This window comes from Apis laboriosa, unplaced genomic scaffold (genome assembly GCF_014066325.1).
Source record: "Apis laboriosa isolate Shangri-la unplaced genomic scaffold, ASM1406632v1 scaffold45_cov149, whole genome shotgun sequence".
Taxonomy (NCBI): domain Eukaryota; kingdom Metazoa; phylum Arthropoda; class Insecta; order Hymenoptera; family Apidae; genus Apis; species Apis laboriosa.
Genome location: NW_025223361.1, coordinates 1984018 through 2009192, shown reverse-complemented (window position 1 = coordinate 2009192; position 25175 = coordinate 1984018). Strand labels below are relative to the sequence as shown.

Here is a 25175-nt window from a genome sequence, read left to right as displayed (position 1 = left end):
TTTAATTTCGTCCCTCTTTGAAGCATCGCAGTTTATGTACTCATTGGAGAAATAATATTTCGTTTAACGAAAGAAACTTTATTGGATAATTATAGAAATAATATACAAAGAAAGGAGCGATTTCAGATTTTAATTTTATTTCAAAATAGTATATTCGCGAACTTGCAATGCGACATTTTGCAACAACGTTAATCGTGAAAATTCGGGCTAAATAAATGACGCATTCATTAATTAATGCGTAATCTCCTGCTTCTACGACATTAAGTCTCCTTAAGTTTGTGGAAATATTAGAAATACACAAATTTCAAAAAACATTATATTAAAATCAATTGAAATTATTCAATGAAGATTGAAGATGAAATTTATCCGTCAAACAAAATTATCGATTATCGCATTAAAATAAATTTAATAGCTTGTTAAATCTATCAGATTTAATATCAGATTATTCAGTCGCGTACAATAACTAATAAATCGATTTCATAGAAGGATTTAATTAACTTTTTAAATATCCGTTGAAACGATAGATAAAGGATTATATCAAAGGTGAAATTCATAATGTCATTGGTTCAGATTTATGAAGCAAAGTTATTGATTTTTATAGAGTTTTTAACCATAAGTTTTAGCTGTCAGACTGGGAACGTTAATCGATGTTATTAAGCGTTGCAATTTATTTCATCGAGCGACTAACGAGATAGGTGCGGCTCAAGTTACTCAGTGAAGAGATTTATACGTAATTTTAGGCATTGTTAGAAAATGTCTTTGTTAACTCTTCAAGATTAAGTTGAATCTCTTAGTAATTAATATTCGAAATTTTTTTGTATCTTGTATTAAATTTTTCTCATATAAATAAATTATTCTCGATACATTGGAAAATTGTTTAATTTAATCATCATTTAATTAGTGTAATTTTAAATATTTTAAACACATCTAGAAAATTACATTTTTAAGAAATTTGTAAGGAATTTTAATGATTTCTCTCTTCCTTTTTAACAGGAGAGAACAGGATTTTTAACGAAAGTAATTAAAAAATTAATTTTCTTAACATCTTTCTTGTTAGGAAAAATAGGAAAAAAATTAGACTCAATTCTAGATTTTTGCAAAGCAGAATAGAACATTATAATTTCATATAAAAATTTAAGAATAATAAATATATTCGAATATTGAAATATTTAAGTTTTTCTATCTTTCAATATTTGAAAAATAAATATTTTAATCGAAGAAAATGAAATATTTAAGTTATATTTTTCCAGAAAGATATATTAATTATATATAGTCACAAAAATCTATATAAAGCATTGAAATAGAGCATGATCCAGAAATAAATTGCATTATAATTACCAACTTATATAATAAATACCTAAATATTTTCGATATAAGTAATTATAATAATTATATATAAATTTATTTCATAAAAATAAACAAATACTACATAATTATAATAATTACAATATATTTAATTATATAATTATAATAATAAATATATAATTATAATAATTATATAATTACAATAATATGTAATTGTATTTCTATGTATGAAATCCGTCATTTCGATAAATTTACCAATTCTAACAGATCTTCCGGATCTTGAAACACGCCAAGGGTTAGAAAGATTAGAAAGATTAGAAAGAAACGATCACAAAAGAATCGTAAAAAGCGTATACCTACCATCGTAATGACAGTCTTGATGGCTTCTGCAGTAGCTTCTTCGCTCGAAGGCGTCTCGACGAGGGTGCTGCCCAAATATTTGAGGGTGAACCTGGCCTCCGATGCGTCCTCAGGTTCATCGTGCGTCGTGCTCGCTGAACTTCCGCCCTCCACGCACTCGCGACTATTCGCCAGAGCCCATTCCTCGCATAGTTCTGTAATTTAATATCGAGCATCGTTACATCAACTTGTTCCACAATATTGCAAACTATCATTAATAAACCTCTAACTCGTATTAATATTTAAATTTCATATCGTGAAAGATTATCGTTCTGTTGAAAATAGTTCTATCTAGAAATATTTTCCTTTGGAAAATTGAATCTAGAGATCGAAACAAAATTTTCTTACGCGAGAATATTTTTTAATACATTCGAATTATGAGAATTTTCTATTCTATGAACTCTTAAAAAAAAAAATGTGAAAAGTGAAAAAAATATTTTATGATATATACATATTTTTTTTTGTATTCAATATAAATAATCCGTTTTGGATTTACGTTTTTTATTTATCGATGTTTTAATTGTCTGTCTGCTTTGTTCGTGTATATACATTTTTTATATGTTGTTATTTACTTTTTTTTTTATCGTTGTTTAAGCTCCTCAAAAATCGATATCTCTGGAAACTTTTTCTGATTTTTGCTGTAGCGTGTTAAAGTTTATTTAGACAGGTTTAGGTTTATTTAAGCGTTAAACGAAGTAGAACGAAGATAGAGTGAAGTATTTTGTCTTTGTCACACTATCATCTTATTAACTTTCCTGTTTTTTTTGGAATCAATTTCTCTCAACGATGATCGATTACGAATATATTAACATTCTATTATATGTATTTTTATAATAATATCATTGAATTTTTTTATTTTTTAATTTTAATATATTGAAGAATTTATATTTAATGGGAAGAAAAATTTAATTATTGCACGTGTTGCTTGCGCGTACGAACGATAAATTGAATAACGGAGAAATATAATACCGCAAAAATATTTGGACATTGAGATTATATAAATTTTACATTAACGAAATAATCAACGAAGTACAATTGTTTATTGCAGCAAGTAAATTGTTCGAATATTTTTTACAACGTTAAATTTCATTATTCAATTTATTTATTGATTATGCAATATTAATAAAATTTATGTTTCTGCTAATGGATGCTTTGATATATTATAAAAAAACAATAAACTCAATAACGTTATAATAAATAAATATAATGAAGCAATAATGTCTGATTCATGTCCAAACATTATTGCGTGTTGTGCAATAAATTACATTTTGTTAAATATTTATATTTAGCGAAATTTACATATATTTACCACTATCTTTGGGAAATTGTACAATGTTATTCCCTTTATTCTTCAAAATTATTAAATTATTCTAAAAATGTTGAAAGAATTCAATATTCTCATATTATGTTCTTGTATATATATTTTAATAGAATAGAGATTAATAAGAGAACTGTCATATTCATATGAGATCACACACTTTTTTCATAATGTGACAAAAATTATTAGAATTTATTTTATTATTATCATATAGTTATCATATTATTTCATATTATATATTATATATTAATTATCTCAAAGTTTACAAAATTTTCTTTACAAAAAATCAAGACAAAAAAAAAATCATAAAATAGTGATTAACACAAATAATAACAATATAAAGTAGGTATAACACTTGATCAATTAGATTTTATACAAAAATAATAAATACATCTTAATATTCTTTTAAACAAATCGAGTTATTATATATTTAATAGGGAAAATAAAAATTATGAATAATGGTATTAGACGATTTCTCTCATAAATTAGACAAAACGAGCACGATAATAGTTACGACTTTGAAATTAGTAGTCAGTCGATGCAAACTAACTTTAGAAGGAAATGCAAAGTCCTGAAACCTGACCTGAATCAAACTCTGATTGAGACTTGGGTTAAGGCCATTATGTTCTCATTCGATATATATATATATATATAAGGTGTTCGATAAGAAATGTATCTAAAATTTAAAGATTCTTCAAATCAAAAAAATAAAAAAATTACATTTTCATTTTCCTTTAGTTATTGATAAAAGAAAATATCTTGGGTAAACACGAATGAATATAAGGCAATGGAGAGCATATTGATCCATAACCCAACGATACATGGACAGCAACTTATCTCAAGTTGTAGGGAAAAAAGAAAAAAGAAAAAAACGATAAATATCGAAGAACTCATTTCCGAATCTTACTTGTATAATTAAAATTAAATAAAAAATATCTTATTTTTTTTAAAACGACAAGAAGTTTTTTCATTATTCAGAACAAATTAAAATTAAATAAAAAATATCTTATTTTATTTAAAACGACAAGAAGTTTTTTCATTATTCACAATACCTTAAACTAAAAAAAACGTTTAAAACAAAATTATAATTTAATCAGAATTAAATTCCATTATCATTTTTTGATTCCTTCGAATTATTTTCCAGAATTTGCATATTCTTTATTTCCTAACGTTTTCTTCATTGTTTCTTTAAGAAAGAAATTTTCAATTCTTCTATTTTTCAAAAAAATAAACATATAATGAAATTTCTTCGCGTTACAATAATATTGCACGAGGTCCTACATTATACATATTATACAAACATAAATAACGCACACATTACAATGTATAGTATTCGTCATTGCAATTACGAGTTTCCAACAACGAGATAATAGATATAAGGGGGTGTTTATCCTAGTCGAAAGGTAGTTTCACAAACGTATGCACGAATGAAAATGTAACCGGCCTACTGAAGATAAATACAGACAATAGACGGAATTGGGGATGACTGGTGTAACATTTAGTCCTGGTATGTACATACGTGCAACCACGTAAACCAGTCTCGCCCTATGACCGTGTCGTCGGGAATAGCACGTGTGCCAATAATGGAGGCTCCACACGCATCATGCGGTATTCTCGTTTGACGCATCCCCTCTATCACGCCTTCTATCGATCATTCTATCGAAGATTGACCAATTCTGTCCGACAAGTGACTCGTATCGATGGGTAGAAGAACACACGGTCGAGTAGGTAGAAAAATACAGTTTTGAACCGTGTTTTCGTACGTAGTCATGTGGAAGTTTTGATTGACGCCACTTGGCCAAGTTCGAGTAACGAGATGTGCTCATCGAAACCAAAGATTTGAGTGAATTTACTTTCTCCGAGTATTTCAGGGAGCGCAATGGAAGGGTGAATGAATATTTTGAGGGAATTTTTCATTGCATGAGTTTTATAGAAAAAAAAAAAGTACAGCTGTTTATATTTTAATTTAAGAGATATTTTGATATTTTAATTTAGAAGTTTGTGAAATTTATATGAAAAATAAGGAGAGTATGAACAGTAGAGTTTCCTTGTTCTTTATATGATAAGTTTCAAGATACAATATCTTTTAAATTAAAATAATTTAATATTTTTATTTAATATTATTATATAGTTATTTAATATATTAGTTTATTTAATATATTATATATTAAAATAAATAATGATATTATTTAATAATATTTTATTATATTTTTAAATACTTTATTGTGGAAAATAATGAATTCTTGTGGTATTTAAAAAATTAAAGCTATCATATCGTGTATCTTATAGCAAATAATTTTTGTAAGAATATAGTATATATTTGTAAAATCAAATAAGTATTTAAAGTAATATAATATTTTATTCGGTATAGGAATAAATTTCAAATTATTATATCAGAACTGTTACAGTATTTGTATAAAATCACCTAGATTAAATTCATAAACTTTGAAAATTACGAACAGTATGTAGGAAGTGAACAGACATGTTGTAAAATAGAACAAACAACAGAAGTAAATATTCTTTCGAGAACTTGTAAGAGTTCTAGAAGACTAGAATGAGAAAGTTAGAGAAGTTGCAACATCTTGACATTCTCGCCCTGAAGGAAAATCGGTTCCAATATTTTCAAATGTTTTCACCGATATTTCTTTACAACTCTCTCACCAAAACTAATCTTTCTTCTTTACCTTCACAAATGTTACTACAACTTTGTTGCTTCGATCTTTCGTCTTTTTTCTTTTTTCTTTTTTTTTTAATGAAAATTCTTTAACTCTATGTCATGTGATAAATGCATCCATAAAAGATATTTATTTGAAGTGTAATAAATACAATTATTAATTTAAAAATTATAAAACTTTAAGGTGCATTAGAAATAAATATTTGATATAATATCTTATATATCAAAGTTATATAATCATGTATGAACATCAAATATTTGACAAAGAAAATAGGTAGAAATGTATAGAAACTTTTTATATTTTTTTGATTAACAAATAAACTTAAAATATAAATATTCAAATATTTCATTGCATTTATAATAAAGAATATAATAAAAAATATTTATTTCAAGTTCATATTAAACAATATTTATCAAAATCAAATAAGTATTTCATATAGTATTCAATGCTGCAACCATAGTAAATATATCATAAGCATTCAAATATAATAATATTTCAAAGACTTGTTAATATTACAACATAATATCATATCAAGTATTTCATACAATATTCAATTCATAATAAATACTCATGCAAATGTTCAAATATATAATTGAAATACTTATTATATATTTATAAGTATATCAAATTGAAATACTTATTATATATTTATAAGTATATCAAATAAGTATCTATTTTTTATAGTATTTAATTAATATTTACAAAAATAAAATCGCAATTAATTTCATTTAACACAAATATAAACAAATATTCTTGCTTCTTATTTCAAATAATTAATTAAGATACATTTTCTTATCGTGATTCGAAATACTTTTACACATCCTTATGTGAAATGGATCGAATAAATCATTTGGATTTTGCTTCGTTCATTCACTATATAGTTCAAATATATATAGATTAAATATTTGTTAATATTGTACCATCATATTCGTAATATCAAGTATTTCATGTAATATTTGATTGCATTCATAGTAGTATTGATTGTATTCATAATATTTGAATAAAATACCTATCTCTTATAATAGTATTTAATTAAAATCTACAAAAAATAAAATATTATTTCAAATTAATTGCATTTAATCAATCTTTTTTTTTTTTTCTTTACTATCGTAAATCGCCTACTTGGATTTTCCTTCGTTCGTTCAATAATTACGTTCTCCATTTTGATCCTGAAGTCTCTCCAATTAACTTTCCCCATACAGTTTTCCCACGTCCACGTTTCAATTAGACGATCCAACGATTATTTCGATGTCCAACGATACCTTTGTTCTTACCAACTCGCACAAAGGAGCGTAACCCGTCCATTGAAACGGTTTCCTACTCTTCTCTTTGCTAAAAGAAAAAAAGAAAAAAAAAAAAAGATTTGGCGCTTTAAACGACTAGATCTCGCGAGATAATTAACAAAGGAACATATTTATCCACCTTAATTCTCTACGCTCCTATATCTTTCATTTTCATTGAATCCTTTAAGTAAGTTTATCTATTAAAGTAAAGTTGCAAAATGTATGAATACAATCTATTTAATATTACATTAATTACTTTTTAAAATATAAGGAGAAGAATTTAAAATTTAATTTTTGTTTAGGAGGAAAAGAATTTAAAAATTGAATTGGAGAGATATTAAAGTTTTCCTTAAACACAATTGGTAATTGGCTATAGTAATCATTCAGTAAAATACATGTAAAAATATAATAACTAATATTATATTAATTATAATTAATATAAATCTAGACTAATCTAGAAACTATTCATTTAGAAAGAAATAGAATTGCTCCAATTTTACTTTACATAGAAAGATAGAAAGAAAAATAGATCTTGATAAATTGGAGCAATTCTACTTTTTATCAAATGAATGGTCTCTAAATTGGTCTCGGTTTTATTGACATTTAATTTATCTCAAGTTTTCTACAATTTATGGGAAAGGTAATTTCCTGTAAATATGTAATTTGAGATTGAGTTTGATCTGCAAAATGATGAATTGCTAAAAGATAAATTTGATGAGAAAATCCTGTATTAACCGCACGAAAGATAGTATTAATTGCAGGAATAATAAACGAACACGAATGCTTTATATTGTTGTCGGTTAATATTATTATCGATCGAAATTGGTGTCGGTGAACTTTGAATTATGGTCTGTGTCAGTTATTTCAGCGAAATCCAAAAATAATTACTGATTAACACGCTTTGTTAGTACTGTTATGGTATACAAATATAAAAATATTTTTGCAACATTTTTAGGAATAAAAATTTTATTGATTATAATAAATAAAGGCACTTAAAAAGTCATATTTATTTTGTAATAACAATTAAAGAAAGAAGATAAATATATAATGCTGTTCCAAGATCATTATTCAATTAATTAGAAAATATATTGTTATTATATCTGTCATATTCTTTTAAAAATTCTTTTTTTAAATAAAAGAATTAAAAATTAATATATTTTCAGAAGTAATAATTCTTTGCTTAAACGATTAATATTAATTTGAAAAATTAAAGAAAAAAATTCAAATAACTATAAATAAATAATTCAATATCTTATAAATATCAAATATCTTACAAACAACAATAATTTGCATTTATTTAATAAGGCAGAATTGCTCGAACTCGTAAAAATTTAATTTTCTTCTCTCGTAAAAAAATTTATGATTCTCAAAATGATTCGCTATACGAAGAAAATCGATACAAACCATTTAATATTTGAAACAGAATTTCACAGCTGTATATTTAAAAAAAAAAAAAAAAAAAAAAAAGAAGAAAAAAGAAATTGAATTTTATTTTAAAACTAAAATGAAATATTCAAACTACAAAAAAATATTTTCTATCTCGCAAATACATAGTACGATATCTGCCACGGTTCGTTGATACTATTATTATTGAATTTGCCAATCGCCAATATTTATGGAACATTGTGAATTCGAACAGGAAAAAAGAAGAAAAAAATATACGAAAGATAAAGAAAGTGAAAAATAGTGAATCGAGCTTTCCCGTTAGCCCAGCCGCTGAGTGGTGAACCGCAAATTAAATCTTTTTCCAAGCCTTTTACCGCGATATCCACGTGATCCTTCGATATCGGATTTATTTCTCTTTTATTTCTGGCCCGATTCATTCGATAGGAACTAGAAAACCTTGTTGCTTTCGAGGAGAACTTCATTATCCTCGAAAAATATACAATTATTTGAAAAATCTCTTAAACTTGAACAGAAGTGTCGAAACTTGGTAAAATATTGAATATTAGAGTGGAACGAAATAATAAAAATTTTCTAATAAGTGAAAAAAATTTGCATCTAATTGTTCCTTGTGATAAAATGATAATTTTCGTAATGTGTTTTTTTAATTCTTATTTCATATCATATCATCAATCATCAATATTCTTTTCTTTAGACTATAAAGTTATCAATATTTTAATATATGTAAAATAATATTCGATTTTGAAGAGATGACAAAAACTCTGTGAGCAAATTAAGAAATTAAGAAATTCGTTATTTTCTTTAATCTATTACTTTATCCAAAATTTTTATACAAAAGAAGAAACGTTATTTCTGGAGAACGAAATTAAATATAATTTTATAATTGATAAACATCTTGAAAAATTTGTTAATCTCGGATTTTAACAGTTTAAATATTACTATGAAAAATAATTTTATTCTATACCAGAATTATTTCTCGTTCCGCACGAATAAAGATTTATTTAATAAACAATAAAAGCAATAAAGTCGTTAAATCTTGTCCAATATACTATAGATAACCGCAAACCATTACTTGTTTACCATCAATCGATAAAGGAGTAAATACAGATATCACTGTAATAATCCATTCGAGTATGCATTTTAACTCGATAGCATCCATTGCGATTCGTTAATATCTGCGTCCATTGTTTATTCGCGCATCATCGATGTATCGTTGATTGTTCTCAATTGGTATTCAGGCAGATACATGAATTTTCCAAGTTATGTAAACGAAATTAATCGCGTGGATTAATTTGTTAGAATCGATCGAACAACGAATCTCGCGAATATTGCAGTGAATGTTTTTTTGAAATAAATTTTTGAAATAAATTTCTTTTTTCCTTTTTTCTTTTTTTCTTGATAATTGTACCCTCGAATTCATTTTTTTCATTCTGGAATGGTGTTAACAATAGCAGAGACAGAAGAAAACTCTTCATTTCTCGCATTTTCCAGCCGTAATATATCATAGGATCTCCGTTCAAAATTCGAAAAATAAAAGCATCTATGCATATGCGTATATACTTGCGCAATTATTCTTTTCTATTTAAAAATATTAGGTGTTTCTTTTCCGATATGTATGTACGCGCATGCATTTATTTTTAATTTTAATTTCGAATAATAATATTCGAAATTTTAAATTGCAAATATTGTTAATTCATTGGCTACAGATTTAATTTGAAGAAATTTTCCATATAGATCTGATTTAACGTTTGTCAATATTCAAAAATAAATCAGTACGTTTCGTATAAAAATTCATTTACTTGTAAAATAAAATAAAATATTTGTATAAAATGAATTGCAAATATTTTGCATTGTTAATTCCTTGGATATCTTAGGATATAATTTGAAAAAATTTTTTAAACGTGGATTCAGTCTTTTTGTGCGCGTGTTCATATTTCTTCTTTGCAAAATGAAAATATAAATGAAACAAACAAATTTAAAAAATATCTATAAATTTATTATTAATACTTTTGAAAAATTGTTTACATTTTAAACAAATGCAATTTGTCATTATTTAATAATGATAACCTCTGTTGATGCATTTGTATATTTGAAAAATGCAACAATGTATCTGATTCATCAAAAAATTAAATTTAAAATAAATATTTAATTTTTGAAAAACATTTTTGAAAAACACCTTTTCATTCTGTGTATTTATTTACAAATCCGTATTAACAACTCGATGTGTTATTAAACATCGAGTCTCGCATCAATTAACAACGAATGTAATCGTAAACCGAGGTTCACTGATGTTTAATTCATAAACATGTGAATTGAAATGTCATAAAAATGCACTGTTAATAAAGTGCACCGTTAAATACTCATTAAAGAAAAATGTTAATGGATTACACTCTGATAATATAAATGGATAATTATGCAATAGCAAATGCAAATATTTTTTATCGTTTTAAACTAGAACAAATAAATCACTAGATTTATTTTTATTATTCCTCGAAATAATGAATTTTTTTTAACGAAATTTAAGCTTATAAACATAAACAATAATCGCAAGCCAAAATCGAACGAACCTAACCTAATCATGCGTATCCAATGAAATTTTAAGTTTTATTTTCTTGAAAATGAAAACTCAATTTTATTTCATGTATTAATTAATTAAAAGAAATAACTAAATTATAATTAATTTAATTAATACTAATAAAATTTCATTCGTATAAACGTAAATCTATTACGAGAAATTATATTATTATTAACAATTTGTTTATAAATGACTTTTAATATTACCTATTAGAGGATAATTAAAGCGTATATAAAAGCTTTGGAAAGCAAAGAGTCGATGTTTTTTGAAAGGAGATGGAAAGCGGAAATTCGCAGTCAAGGAAAGCTAGGTTTAATAAGCTCGAGATTTTTGTTTCAAAATGAGCATCATCTTCAAGAATTCCACAAATAGAAAATTGTATTTACTATTTACATTACAATTTTAATAGAGGTATATTGAAAATATTAAAAATATTGGAAACTTGAAAATGTTGAAAAGCCGAAATGCGTGCATAATTTCGAATCTTCGATCTTTCAAACATTTTCTACAATTTAAAAAACGTAGTGTGAAGGAAAAATGAAATAATAACGGGTATTAAAATAACGATATTAATTATGGAAAAGATATTGCATGTTGCTTAAAAAAAAAAAGAAAAGTAATTTTTAATTACCGTTATTTCAAATTATCAAAATCGATATAACAATAGAAGGAATGCCATTGAATATTTCAAAGCTAAAATCAAAACATGATCCAGATTCTCGAAATTCTCAGGATTCTCGAAATTTTCGAGTATCCCGACATTCCCGAGATTCCCCAGAATTCCAAAATTCCCCAGAAATCCCAATATTGTCGCGTCACAAAATACTTTTAACAATTTCTGTTCCATCCTCCAGTCGAATCCGATCCAAATTTTGCAAAATTTTCCTATCTTACATTTCTTATATTTGTTTGAACACGCTTCTCGGTAAAAAAAAAGTAAAAATCGATCGAAAAAAAAGGGGGGGATTTCATTAAAAAGGGCTGACGGTTTACGACAAATCATGCGGTATTTTCGTCCAAGAACATTAATTGCGTTGCCTTTCCCCGTGGCTCTCCGCTTTACGAAGTTATTACGCGGAGGGGAATAATGGGCTGGTTTTCCAAGGTAAAGGGTACGTTGGAGGGTATATTTTCCTTGATTATGCGAACGGGACAAAAGGCTGCGAAGGAGACAAGCCACCGACTGTGCTTGCACGGACAACTTTTTAAAGTTGCGTTACCGTGCCGGCTAATTGCATCCGGGCTCGGCAAACAATCCTGTCGCTATATGAATAATTAAAAGATACGCTCTAAGTCGGTAAGTCAGGAAATAAATTCGACTAATAACAATAAATTATTGACAATGGTAATTTTGTCAAAAATTTATCATCACTTTGATCATAATTTATCATTTATATGTGAAATAAATAGGTATTAGGTATTAACCCTTTGCACTCTTTAATTTTAACCTTTAAGCAACAATTCCTTAATTTATTTGTAAAAAGGAGTCATTCATTTCTAAAAAGAGAGTCTCAATAAAATATTGTTTAAAGTATTACAAAATATTTGAAAGAAAAAAAAAAACATTTTAAATTATTTTAGAAGCTGCTTGTATAATGTCGAGCTCGACATTATAGGATCAAACTATAATAATTATAAAATCTCATTTCATCCATACTTTTCAATCAAAGATTTATTAGGATTTTATTTAATTTTATTAATTTTTATAATAATTAATCTTCAATATCCATATTATTTAGGTGATCCAGATAATTTTAAAATTGCAAATCCTATAAATACTCCAACTCATATTAAACCTGAGTGATATTTTTTATTTGCATATTCAATTTTACGAGCAATTCCAAATAAATTAGGAGGAGTAATTGGTCTAGTAATATTAATTTTAATTTTATATATTACTACTCTTTATAAAAATAACTTAATAAATAATAAATTTAATTTATTAAATAAAATTTATTATTGATTTTTTTTTAATAATTTTATTATATTAACATGATTAGGAAAACAATTAATTGAATATCCATTTACAAATATTAATATAATTTTTACAACAACATATTTTATATATTTCTTCTTAATATTTTATTCAAGAAAAATATGAGATAACTTAATTTGAAAATCTTATTAATAAATATTTAAAATTTTAAAGTTAATGAACTTGAACAAGTATATATCTTGAAAATATATTATAGAAATCTAAATTTGGACATTGGAATTTGTATAAGAAATGTAATGTCGAGCCATATTCGACATAGGAGTCCTAAGGATTAAAGATATTTGTTTCAATGTTCTATTTATATTTTTCTCAATTTTCTGCTTTTAAGAACCAATTTAAGCAGCAATAAAATTTATTGTCCAAATAGAATATTGTAACAAATGTTATTATATCAAAGTGACAAATGTTGAAAGTTTATAGTTTGAAATTCGTTTATGAGATTCTTTTGATAGAAACAATAATGGTTCTTTTTTGAATTAATAATAAATTTTTAGTCACTTTTCTAGCAGATAATATAATTTCAATTACGAACACGAAAAGAAATAATTAATAAATAACGAAAAAATAAAAATCTACGATCACAGATATCAAAAAATTGCACGATATTTATAAAAATGTCAATAAAAAAAACCGATGTTAAAAAATGCACAAACGTCAATACTTAATAATACTGACAATTATTGATTGCGTGTAGTATCGAAAAAAATCGAAAGTATCATAGTAAGTCAATATTAATGACTGTATAGCGAACTCTTTCAATAAATGAAACTTAACAAATATTTATAATAAAATAGAATATTAAATGAAATATTCATAAGAGAAGATATTAAATTCCCAAGCAAATAATGGCCGTTTAATGAAATTTAAAATGATATTCGATAATTAAATTTCTGCAAAAAAGAATGTCTGAATAACAATATTGCTGTAAGAATATTTAAATATAAATTTCAATAATTATTTCACTTAATTACTTAATCATTTATATACACACATTTTATTATTGATTATTAATTATAATATCATATAATATTATATAATTATTCGAAATTATTTTTTCTCTCCTTATGAGCACAGATATATGAAAATTCAAAATTATCGACTAATAATCAATTTCACTTTGTTTTTCACCATTTCAAAGGATATAAAACCTCCTTGCTCGAGGTTATTATCCCTTTGCACGTGTCCATTTTCCTTTCTTTGAGGTTCATTCACTTCCACTTATTGTTAAATCGTTACGATCTCAAAGGGAGGCAAGATACAATTGTTTCGCTCTCTCTTCGAATAATTAAATTTCGAGAGGTTATCTAAAAAAAGAAAAAAAAAAAACCCTTGCCAGATTTAAACTCGAGACAATGAAATTTGCAATCGAGATTGTTCGCTTTATCATTCATATTATATCTGTGAATTAATGAATTTCATTGGTAAATTCCATTCATATGCACGAGCAATTGTTTTAATTTCTATCAATTAAAATTCTTGCTTGATAGTACGAAATAAATATAATTTTTTCTTCCTGCCACTACTCGTGAACACATTTTTGAATAAAAATTTATCGGTGATATTGAAATATGAATTTGATCGATAAATTTCACGATGAAAAGTTATTTATAACCAAATTTTAAAAACCAATTTGTCCAATTTCAATCAAAAATCTATTACAATTTCATTAGTTTAGATCACAGATTTAATTAGATGTAGTTCTTTTGCAGTATAATTACACATAATGTTTACAACATTTGTACAATGAATATTTAATTAAAGAGAAATTTAAACATTTCTCTGTTCTTCTGGAAAATGATAAAAATATTTGTTTTTTATATTTCTTTGCAATAATTTAATTTTTGTTTTTTAAATTAAGAATATTATTTATTATATGATATTCCATTTATTATATACAATCATTTTACATGAATATGCAAAATTCCTTTTTTGTTTTCTTAACTGCACAATCTATCAAAAGATATTTAAATATTGCCAATTTTATAATACGACACGAGTGAATACATCCATTTGTATATCACAATTATTTATTAATCTGGAGTATTAAATCTGAATGAAAATTGAGGAAAGTAGATGAATAAATTTAAGAAAATTTCGCGAATAATATTTAATTCTTAATATCATTTTGCACATTTTGTTCATTTTAAGATGCTAAAAAAAAATTCATAATGTCCTAGGAAAGGAAGAAAATACCAAAATCGTCAACAGAATAGGACTTAAAAGATCAAAAAGTATGTTTAAAAATAATATTATATTTAAAGAAACCAGATAATTAAAAACTTCAAAGCTTTCATGCTATTTAAACGATAAAATTCGCAGAATTTTCTGCGAACGAAAGATCAGAAAGAAGGCAAAAAGCAACTTCTTTTTCAAACAATAAAACAATAATAACGACGTTATTATTAAACTATCGAGATTGGAAAAAAAACATTAAAATTTAAAATTACGACGAGTTTTCGCTTTTCTCGCCCATTCCACGAGCGAAAAAGCTTCCTCAGATATCTTTTTTCGGAAAAAAAAAAAGTGTCAATTACTCTTCTATCGGTAAGGACGCGAAGACGTTCGAAAGAAAGGGTCATCGGGGAGCATAGCGACTGAAAAGGACACCAACAACGTCGCTTCAGCCCGGAGCGATTTCTTTTTCTCGAAATCCTGAGGGGGTTTCCTCGCTAGAGAAAAGATTCCTTTTTCCATCGTTGCGCCGTTCTTGTCCTCCTACAAGAATTTCTTCTTTTTTTTTTTCTTTTTTTTTTTTCTCTCATTCCCATTTTCCATTCGAACACAACCAGACTTCCAATTAACGTCATTATTGTCCGCCAAGAGCAGACTTGACTTTCCAATCCTCTAAGTATTTAGTCGTTTTTGTGCCATCGCGGTATTAATAATTCACGTTTCATTTATTCCCCTCATAGTTCGCCCTTTTTCGTGTATTTCGTGTATTCAGAATCTCATTAACAAGTGGAGCAAAATTTATTTCGAAAGGCTGTGACGATGCGATGAAACTCGATTAAATTCCGCCACGTGTGTGGAACGTGTGCTGTCATACACGCATAGTAGAACTTTTAAAAAATTTTGAAAAAGAATCGACGCATGAAAAGGGAAGGATTGCTTTTCTTTTGCGTTTTGTTTAAAGCTTTAGAAAAAATGTTTGTTTAAATTTGTTCGTTTCTTTTTCTTTTCTTTCTTTCTTTCTTCCTTCCTTTCTTTCTTTCTTTCTTTTCACGAACGAATCGTAGTTTACACATCCGATGTGCAGCGACAATTGTATTAAAATTTTGTTACAGAGCGAATCATGGTTTTTTAATTACTTCAAACAATTTGTAAATTGCATTTAAAAAAAAACTGTTTCGTACAAAAACGCAGAGAAAAATATAATTTGATTTTATTAATTGTATATGATTTATTATCTTGTGAGAGATTATGTAAAGTAAATTTTGTTTCTTTTAAATCGTACAATATTTTTTGATATATTATACGATACAAAAGTCATTTCCTGTAAAAAAAAAAAAAAAATAATGAAGCTATTTATATATAGTGTTAATACATTAATATAATAATGGACATCTTTGATAATCGATTCTAAAAGGTAGAATAAAAATGTCGATTAAGATTTATTTATTAAAATATAAGCAATTTACGTTAGATAAAATGAGAAATGAATGTTGTACAATTGACATTTTCGTGTATTTTTTATATACATAAAAATTATTAGTAGATACAGGAGATATTTTAATTCGAATTTTATAAAGCTTAGCATGTTAAAAGAAAAGAAGGTATAAAGAAAAGAAGGTATAAAGAAAAGAAGGTATAAAGAAAAGAAGGTATAAAATATGCTATATTTCTTATATTTTTGTTATAAATTGCTTCATAATCTTCTAATATATCAAAAAATATGTATTTTCATTTTTAAAAAATATGACTTTTATATGTTCTCTATTACTTATTTACATAAAAAGATGATATAACATCAAGTTACATCTCTTTTTATGTTATATTACTTTTATATGAAACGTTCTTTTATGTACAATAAATAATTTAAAAATTAATTTTTATTTAATATTTATCACTCTTTTTGAAGTATCTTATCATCATGGCTTTTCAATGTGAAATTATTTAACATGCTCGAAGCAACAAGCAAACTATTAACAAATCTGAATACTTTTTATCAAAAACTTTAAACAAAATGTTTGATTAAACGCTTTTTAACTTAAATTGTGAAACAAACGGTTATTATTTAAAAATAATATAAAAATATTATTCGTTTATTTTTTTTTTAATAAAATACACAATCATCTACATTAACAAATATCAAAATTCTGTTATTATTTTAAATAAATAAAAATTTTCATCTCAATAAATATAAAGAAAACTCTAAAAATTTCGTAAATATCACGAAAACCTAACTAATTTTTTAGACAATATACTTGCATGGGTACATCTTTTAGTAATACTTATGAAAATTATGATCAATAAAAACCATATAATTTTCGTTTACGTCATTTCCAATTTTTGATTTGAAATAATATTTCGAAATATTAATTCAAAATAATAAAAAAAAAAATCAGACATTTTTCTTATCTTCTTTTTCCTTCAATATAATTCAAATGACGTTTAACTTGGCAATGAGACACTTTTATACGTAGTCATTTGAACTTAACAACGAAGAAAATGCAAAATCCTTCGCGGTATATCGTCCAAAGTAATGACTTCCTCTCTTCCCGTTTCTTACAATTTGCATGCAAAGCATCGTGTATTCGAAATGACAACTGAACGTGGTTCACTTTATTCTCGTTCCTCCTTGGAGGCATCCCGTCGACGTGTCGTCTGCCTTCCTTCGAAGCAGTTTAGGCCACCTTCCATCTCTAATAAATATTAAAACAGAGAGAGAAAGAGAGAGGGAGAGACATCCTCTCCACTTGTTTGAATGCAAACGAGATCGATCGTGTCTGGTAATATTAGTACAAAGAAAATGATTCGTCGATGAGAAACAGTTTACATCGATATCCGGATGGGGGGATTATCTTTATGCAGAGTGGAGAATTGTTTCCATTCGAATAATAATTCGTTCATGGAAGAAAATGGCCACTTGTTATTGAAATTTCCATCGACATACACGGAGGAGAGAGAAACGAGATTACCGTTGCCCTATAGGCGTATAACCGTTTGCGACAAACCAATCAATCCGGTGAACAATTGTCGGATTATATCGACCGAAATGAAGCGTTGTTTCGCGTAATTTAATGTTATGTTTATACGTGGTGGCTCGGTTCAACATTTGTCTCTGATGTTACAAAATGTATTTTTGTATGGCCATTTTTTTTCAAGGTATTTATCGATTTCTTTCTTTTTTTTTNTTTTTTTTTTCGTACATAAATCTTTTATAAAATGCATTTGATAAGATTGAAATTACGAAAAAATAAAATTTATTAAAATTAAACATCGAGAAGCAAGAACTTGTGATATTTAGAAGATCAACTTTAGTGAGCCACTATGCATACTTATAATTTCAATATTTGAGTTGTATAAAATTTAAATAATTTAATTTAAAAAGTCAAATACTTGAAAATTTTGAAAAACATTAATGCTTGAGATCGATAAACGATAAATTTTTAATTCGTAGAAAGATAAATAGAAAAAAATGTAATCATAATTTGGAATTTATCAAGCATAATATATAATATTTTTATTTTATATTAATCGAGAAATTAAAGATTTAAGCTCACTATTTGATATTTTAAAGAACAATTAAGAATCTAATTTGCTGAATCAATTTGCAAAAGATACTTGCATTAGTACATCTTTTAGTAATACTTATGAAAATTGATCAATAAAAAATATCACATAATTTTCGTTTACGTCATTTTCAATTTTTGATTTGAAATAATATTATAATGAAATAAAATGTTTGATTTAATAAGTTACTTATATTACAAATGCGATAAAGAATTGCATGCAATATATGCAATATACAATGCATTGAAGTATGATACCAAATTGTATTTGAGAAGATAAATTTTTATAAATTGACATTTATTTTTTATCAATTTAATAAAATACATTGTTTTATAATAATATACTAAATAACAAATAAAGATTGTTAATTTAATATAAACATAAATTTTTCATAAATTTAACTAGAAACCTTAGATATTTTTTAATTATGTTATAGATAAATATTGAAATTCAATGAAATAGTTAAGTATAAAATTTTAATTTAATTTTTAATTACTTATAATGAAACAAGATACTTAATTTAATAATTTTTTTTTTTATATTACAAATGCAATATAAAGAATGCATGCAGTATACTATGCAATATACAATGCATATTGCAATAATATATCAAATTGTATTTGAGAAGATAAGTTGTTTTTATAAATTAACATTTATTTTTTAATTTAATAATACATCGTTTTATAAAAATATACTAAATAACAAATAAAAATTGTTGACTTAATATAAATTTTTCATAAATTTAATCAGAAATCTTAAATATTTTCTAATTATGTTATAGATAAATGTTAAAATTCAATAAAATAATTGAATATAAAATTTTTATTTTTTAATGCGTATTTCATTGTATTTTATTGCGCTAATTATATCAATTATGAGATTATAATATGTAATTCTATTCTCGTAGTGAATTATAACGAATTGAAGATGAAGACATGCTTATTACAAAGATTTTAATAATTTCAAGAATTTTAATATCAAGTAATATTAAAAGTAGAAAATATTGTACTCGAAAGATATTTTAATTATATGGATTTAATTTATCCATGCGAAATAACGAGCTTAATTCATGGTGTTTGACTTGGATCAAAGTCAGCTTCGTGGCTTACAAAATGTACTCATAATGCAATTTTAACCGTATTTATTTTAATCAAATGATCAATTCTATGATTATTATAGAGATTCATTAATATCCCGTAATTATCGTAATTTATTAACAATGATAATTTTAACTTTGATATCGTATTTTAATTATTATTAATTCTATATTGCTAATTTAATAATTCTAATTTTAATTTCATATTGATAATAGTACCGAATATTATTGTTAATTCGATTATATTTTAATTTTGATGAATTTCGCTTTTGAAAGTTGTAAAATTAATTTTTGATAATTGTGAAGCATATACGGTCACATTTGATCCAATTCGCGCAAGTAATTTCGATATTACATATTTTACATATTTTTCATTTTGAGAAAAATGTTCGACAGAATGATATCTAGTTTCTTCGTGTAGCAGAAACTCGATGTTCTTGATAATATTTTTCCTTCTTCGAAAAGGATGATGGATTACCTCGTCCTCTTTTTTCTTTTCCCTCCCGTATTTGTAAAGCTGTCATACATTAATAATATAAAGTTTTTAGAAGAAACTTTTCTTTTTGGATAACAACCATTAGCAAGACAGGTGTCTATAAAGTACTAAAAAATTAGCATCCTTCAAAATTTCAAATACCACTTATTAATAATTTTTAAACGCTATTTGTTAATAAATAGTTTATTATTTTTTTTTCTTCCATATTTGAACATTTATAGATCTATCTTAAAACTCTCTAGATTAAAAAAAAACAAATATATTTCATATTTCTAATAATAATATATCTTTAATCTTGTTCCAAATATTTATTATTTTTATTACTTTTAAAATTAAATTTCGATCATCAAAATTTTCAAAATAATTATACTTATAATTATACAAAATAAATATTAGTAAAATCACATCACTTATTTAATCAAAAACAAAAGTTACACTCATACAATGTAAATTACTATTATTCTAAACCAAATAATAAAAATATCTATAATAAAAATAATAAATCAAAAAATAAAAAAAAATCGAAAAATCCCATAACGATAAAATTAAAAATTTTTCCTCGATTAACATGTTAAAAAAAATATAAAATACCTTATGAAACATTTTATTTCGTTAATTTAAAAAAAAACATTCGTGTCCATCCAAAGGAAGGAATCATTAAAATCCACCCCTCCCTCCCTCCCTCCCTTCTTCCGAGTATTGATTTCACGCTTTAAAATTCATAGTATGTAATCGCACATTTCGTCACAAACAGAGGCAACTAATTAATATCGAAATAATTGGAAATGAATTTCCAATATTTCGCTTTATATCGTGTACAGTCAATTTTCCCTGAATAGCCTGAATCGGCAACTCGAGGAAAGCTTGAAGCGGGGAGGGTGGCCACCCTTGGAATTTTCCAGGTTTCCCCGGTAACCTATGAATCTTCGATCCTCTTCATCGCTTGCGCTGTCGTCTTATTAACCGTGTTCAGACGGCAAGAAAGGTTACGGAGCGGGGTGGCTACGTAACTTGGAAACTAATCCTAAAGGGAATGGTTATGTTAGAGTTGAACAGACCGTGACGAATCCTATTACAACGAATGGATTATACAAGGAATGGCATTAATCCTCGTTTCTATCGGGGCGAATTTAATTGATGTACGTGTTAATCGATAATGCGTGATAATCGATGTGCGGTTAATCGTCTTGTACGCATCTTGGTTGGTTCTTGGTAAAAATATTATGAGCTCGATTAACCGTTTAATAATAACTGTGTATCTGTTTTCGAAGAAATGTCTGTCTATGTCGACGATTTTTTATTATCATTGGAATTCAAGAGAGCTTTGACAGAAGATAACAAATGATGAATTTATTAATAATAATATCTATACAAATTCTAAGAAATATGTTAATTTCATTATCGTATTTATTTTAGTAATATTTCGCCTTTCATATATATAGTTATAGATAAAGTTTAGCAAATAACGGAATCAATTCATTTGCAAATATTTTATTTTGTATTCCTCGTTATAAAAATTCGATAGAATTTTTCGTAGATAGAGTTTTTAATTAGGATTTATAATAAGAATAAAAATATCTTTAGGTTTTAATGAATAAGTTTTTTTACATTTATTTATTCATGCAATATTTAATATTTACATGTATTGGAAAATCCATCAAAAAGAATAATTTTAATATTTTCAATATTAAAGATTATATGGATTATTTCTTTTTTTTTAAGATTTTATTCAAAAGATTTAATCATTGAATATTTTGCGTAAGAATAATATTAACTGTATCATATTCTTTTCGTATAATATCAATTTTATTGAGTAATTATTTAATATTAAATTTAATTTATATAAAAGAGGATTTTATTATAGGTATAAGAATATTAATTATAATATAATTTTATAAAAATAATTTATAGAAAATTAATATTTATCGTCTCGTTATTTTCTTGTTTTATGCATTCGAAATATTATTTCTTTATATAACTATATTATTCGTTTCAACAAATGAATTTACTCGCAATTTCCGCTCGAAAAAATAAATATTTATTCCACTCCTTGAAACTCCATTTTCCCTCGAGGATAATCTTCTTCTTACTTATACCACGATTTCGAAAACACCCTGTGCGACAATCCATTCTTTTAACACTGTATCCTTGAAAAAGGCCACTACGAAAACCACAAACCACATAATACAAAAATCGTCCTTTAAGTCGACGTAGATACCCGTAAAAAATGTTTATATCGGTCGTTATTCCTCTCGTTTCGCGCCTAACTATCCCCCCTTCCGCGCATTCTCTCTAAAAAACCAACGCCGTAAATTCGCAAAATTTACAGGAGACTGTGGAACGTGTTTCCATGTCACGATAAATGTAAACGAGCTTTAAGCTTCGAGCAATTCCAAGTCCAAACGAATCTTTTTTATCCCTCTTCTCTTTTATCCCCGTTAATTTTCCCCGTCTCTTTTCTTTCCGTTAATTATCACGTTGCGTTCGAAATTTCATACTTATATCGGCTGACATAATTATTCGAACGTTATTTTATAGGAAAGTTTATCTGAAATTCCGATTTTAATTTTGTAAAATATTGTAACTTGATTATTAAATATTACTATCAGTATCAGTTTCACGATAAAAAATTATTCGTTTAATTAAAAATAATAAAAATCTATTTTAATTTACTTTCACATGTATATTCGATATTTATTCGATAATTACGACAGGAAATCATTATAGTCAATTCTCGATATTTATATCGAGCTGATACAATTTCAATTAAGATGAAGATTATTATTCCTTGCAACGATTTTATTTGTATCCACAACGTAAGTGACGCTTTACAGACGATAGATTATTTATGTAAACACGGCCAAGTTGTAGATTTTAGGTAAACATGAAACACTGGCCGTGAATGGTTAACGAGGTTACCGACGGAGCTTTGCGCGGAATATACGAGTAGTTTAAAGTTTGATTATTGAAGAGTTTCTTATCAAATAAAGATCTTAATCGAAAACAATGTAAATAAAATAAGTAAAGTGGAATTGCGTTATCATCATTTATAAATTGTTTATTTAACTCTATACATATATCTTTTTAAGTGAAATTAATGTTTCTTCAATTTTATTCACTTTTTTTTCTTAAAACGATATGTATTTCGTACGATGTATACTTCGAATAAGATAACAAATACGAGATATTGAAAAGTACTTGGAAAAAGTAAACGTGTGAATACGTTCGAGAGTAAAAATTCTCGAAAGTTACTTTTCAAAGATATAATATTTGTAAGTGGATGGTGGTGATGCTACGAATGAAAGTTAGTCTCAAGAGTTTTTGCACTCAAAACTACTATTTGCATTCTAAAATAGCCTTTTCACGTTGTTCGATTTTCGTCGTTCGATTGAACATGAATATCAGTCGATTATTGTAATACTTGTTTTTCCACACTGCTGTGTAGATTACATGCATGCTCGAACGGGATGAAAAATGATACCGATCGATAATAATCGGCTGACATTCATTTTCAATTGGATTGGACAAAGAACCGAAAAATGTGAAAAGGTTGTAATGTTCCATATTGGGATAAGAATGAATGATAAATGAAATAAAAATAAAATAAAAAAAATTTCATATCATTTTTTTTTTCTTTTAGCGAAAGAAACGTATGCTGCAATTGAAATATGGAAATATGAAAATATTATACAAATATATAGTTTAGTTTTGGCTTTATTATCGATAGCAAATGTAAAATTGTCATTTTTGTAAAAACAATATATTTTATAAAAGCAACAATCTCTTTTTAATTAAAATGTATAACTTTAAAAAATTTTTTAATTAATTTTGATGATTTAATTATTCAATATCATTTAATTAAATTTTATAATAGTGCAGTTTTAATTTTATTTTTGATTAAAATAAAAAACTTTTAATTAAATAAAATATATCAAATTAAAAATTTCACCTATAAATTTCATTTATATCTGTTAAATATTTGATAATCTTTTCTTCCGAAATATTATTTATTATTCTTACTCACTCACTTTTTTCTAAATCCTTCAAATATACTGTTTAACCAGCTATCGTACATTGAACGTTTGAAATTATAAAGTAAAATTCCCTATGAACGTATTCAAAGAAAAGGTCGAGTAAAATATTACACTTTTACCGCTGCTGCTTCCTCTTCCCAAATGTTCGAGAAATGCATGCAGTGGAAATGTAAGCAAAAGGAAATGCTTAACCGTGAATCTACTACTTCGTTTAATGGAACTGAAAACACTGGTACACCGTGTTTACTTCTACACCTAGATTAAATACATGCCCTGATCGCAATTTCGATCGTAAATCAACGAATCGCAGAAACTTTTGATTCCTTTCAACCCTCTTTTTCCGTTTACTTTCTATTCATTGATTATGTATTGGCACAAAATTCCCTTCTTTTTAAAGAATTTTCCATCTTTGCTAATGTGACAATTGCGAAAAAAAAATGTACAAGATGTTTCGTAAGTGTTACAAACTGTTCTTTTCTTTTTGAAATCTTTCTATAAATTAAATAATATAAGTTAAGTTGTTAAGAATTACATATACGGCAATCATTTAAAGTGAAAAAAATTTTTGGAGTGATTCTATTAAAATGTAAATTAAAATGACATGTTTATTTTTTTAATATACATGATGCAAGAAATGAGACAAAAAAAAAAAGAAAAAGAAAAACTATAAAAATATAAAATATTATAATATTAGAAAACACAAGATTACAAATTCTTTATTTTTTTTTTCCTTTGAGGTAATTAATGAAAAATTCAATACAATGTCGATCGATTGTTTAATTATTTAAAAGAGCTTAAACATTTATCCTGCTTGAACTGTATTTAATTACCTTTGTTGAATATTAAACTAGATTGGAATCG

General features: G+C 25.7%; 1 protein-coding gene across 2 annotated transcripts in view; it reads right to left on the bottom strand.

Annotated features, from left to right (window-relative positions):
• LOC122716443 (low density lipoprotein receptor adapter protein 1-B-like) overlaps positions 1-25175 on the bottom strand; it is a 93456-nt gene that overhangs the window by 10766 nt on the left and 57515 nt on the right. For both annotated transcript variants that reach the window (XM_043939506.1, XM_043939505.1), the window contains exon 2: positions 1666-1859. In XM_043939506.1, coding sequence (XP_043795441.1) covers positions 1666-1859 — 194 coding nt within the window. The remainder of the gene's footprint in view (positions 1-1665; positions 1860-25175) is intronic.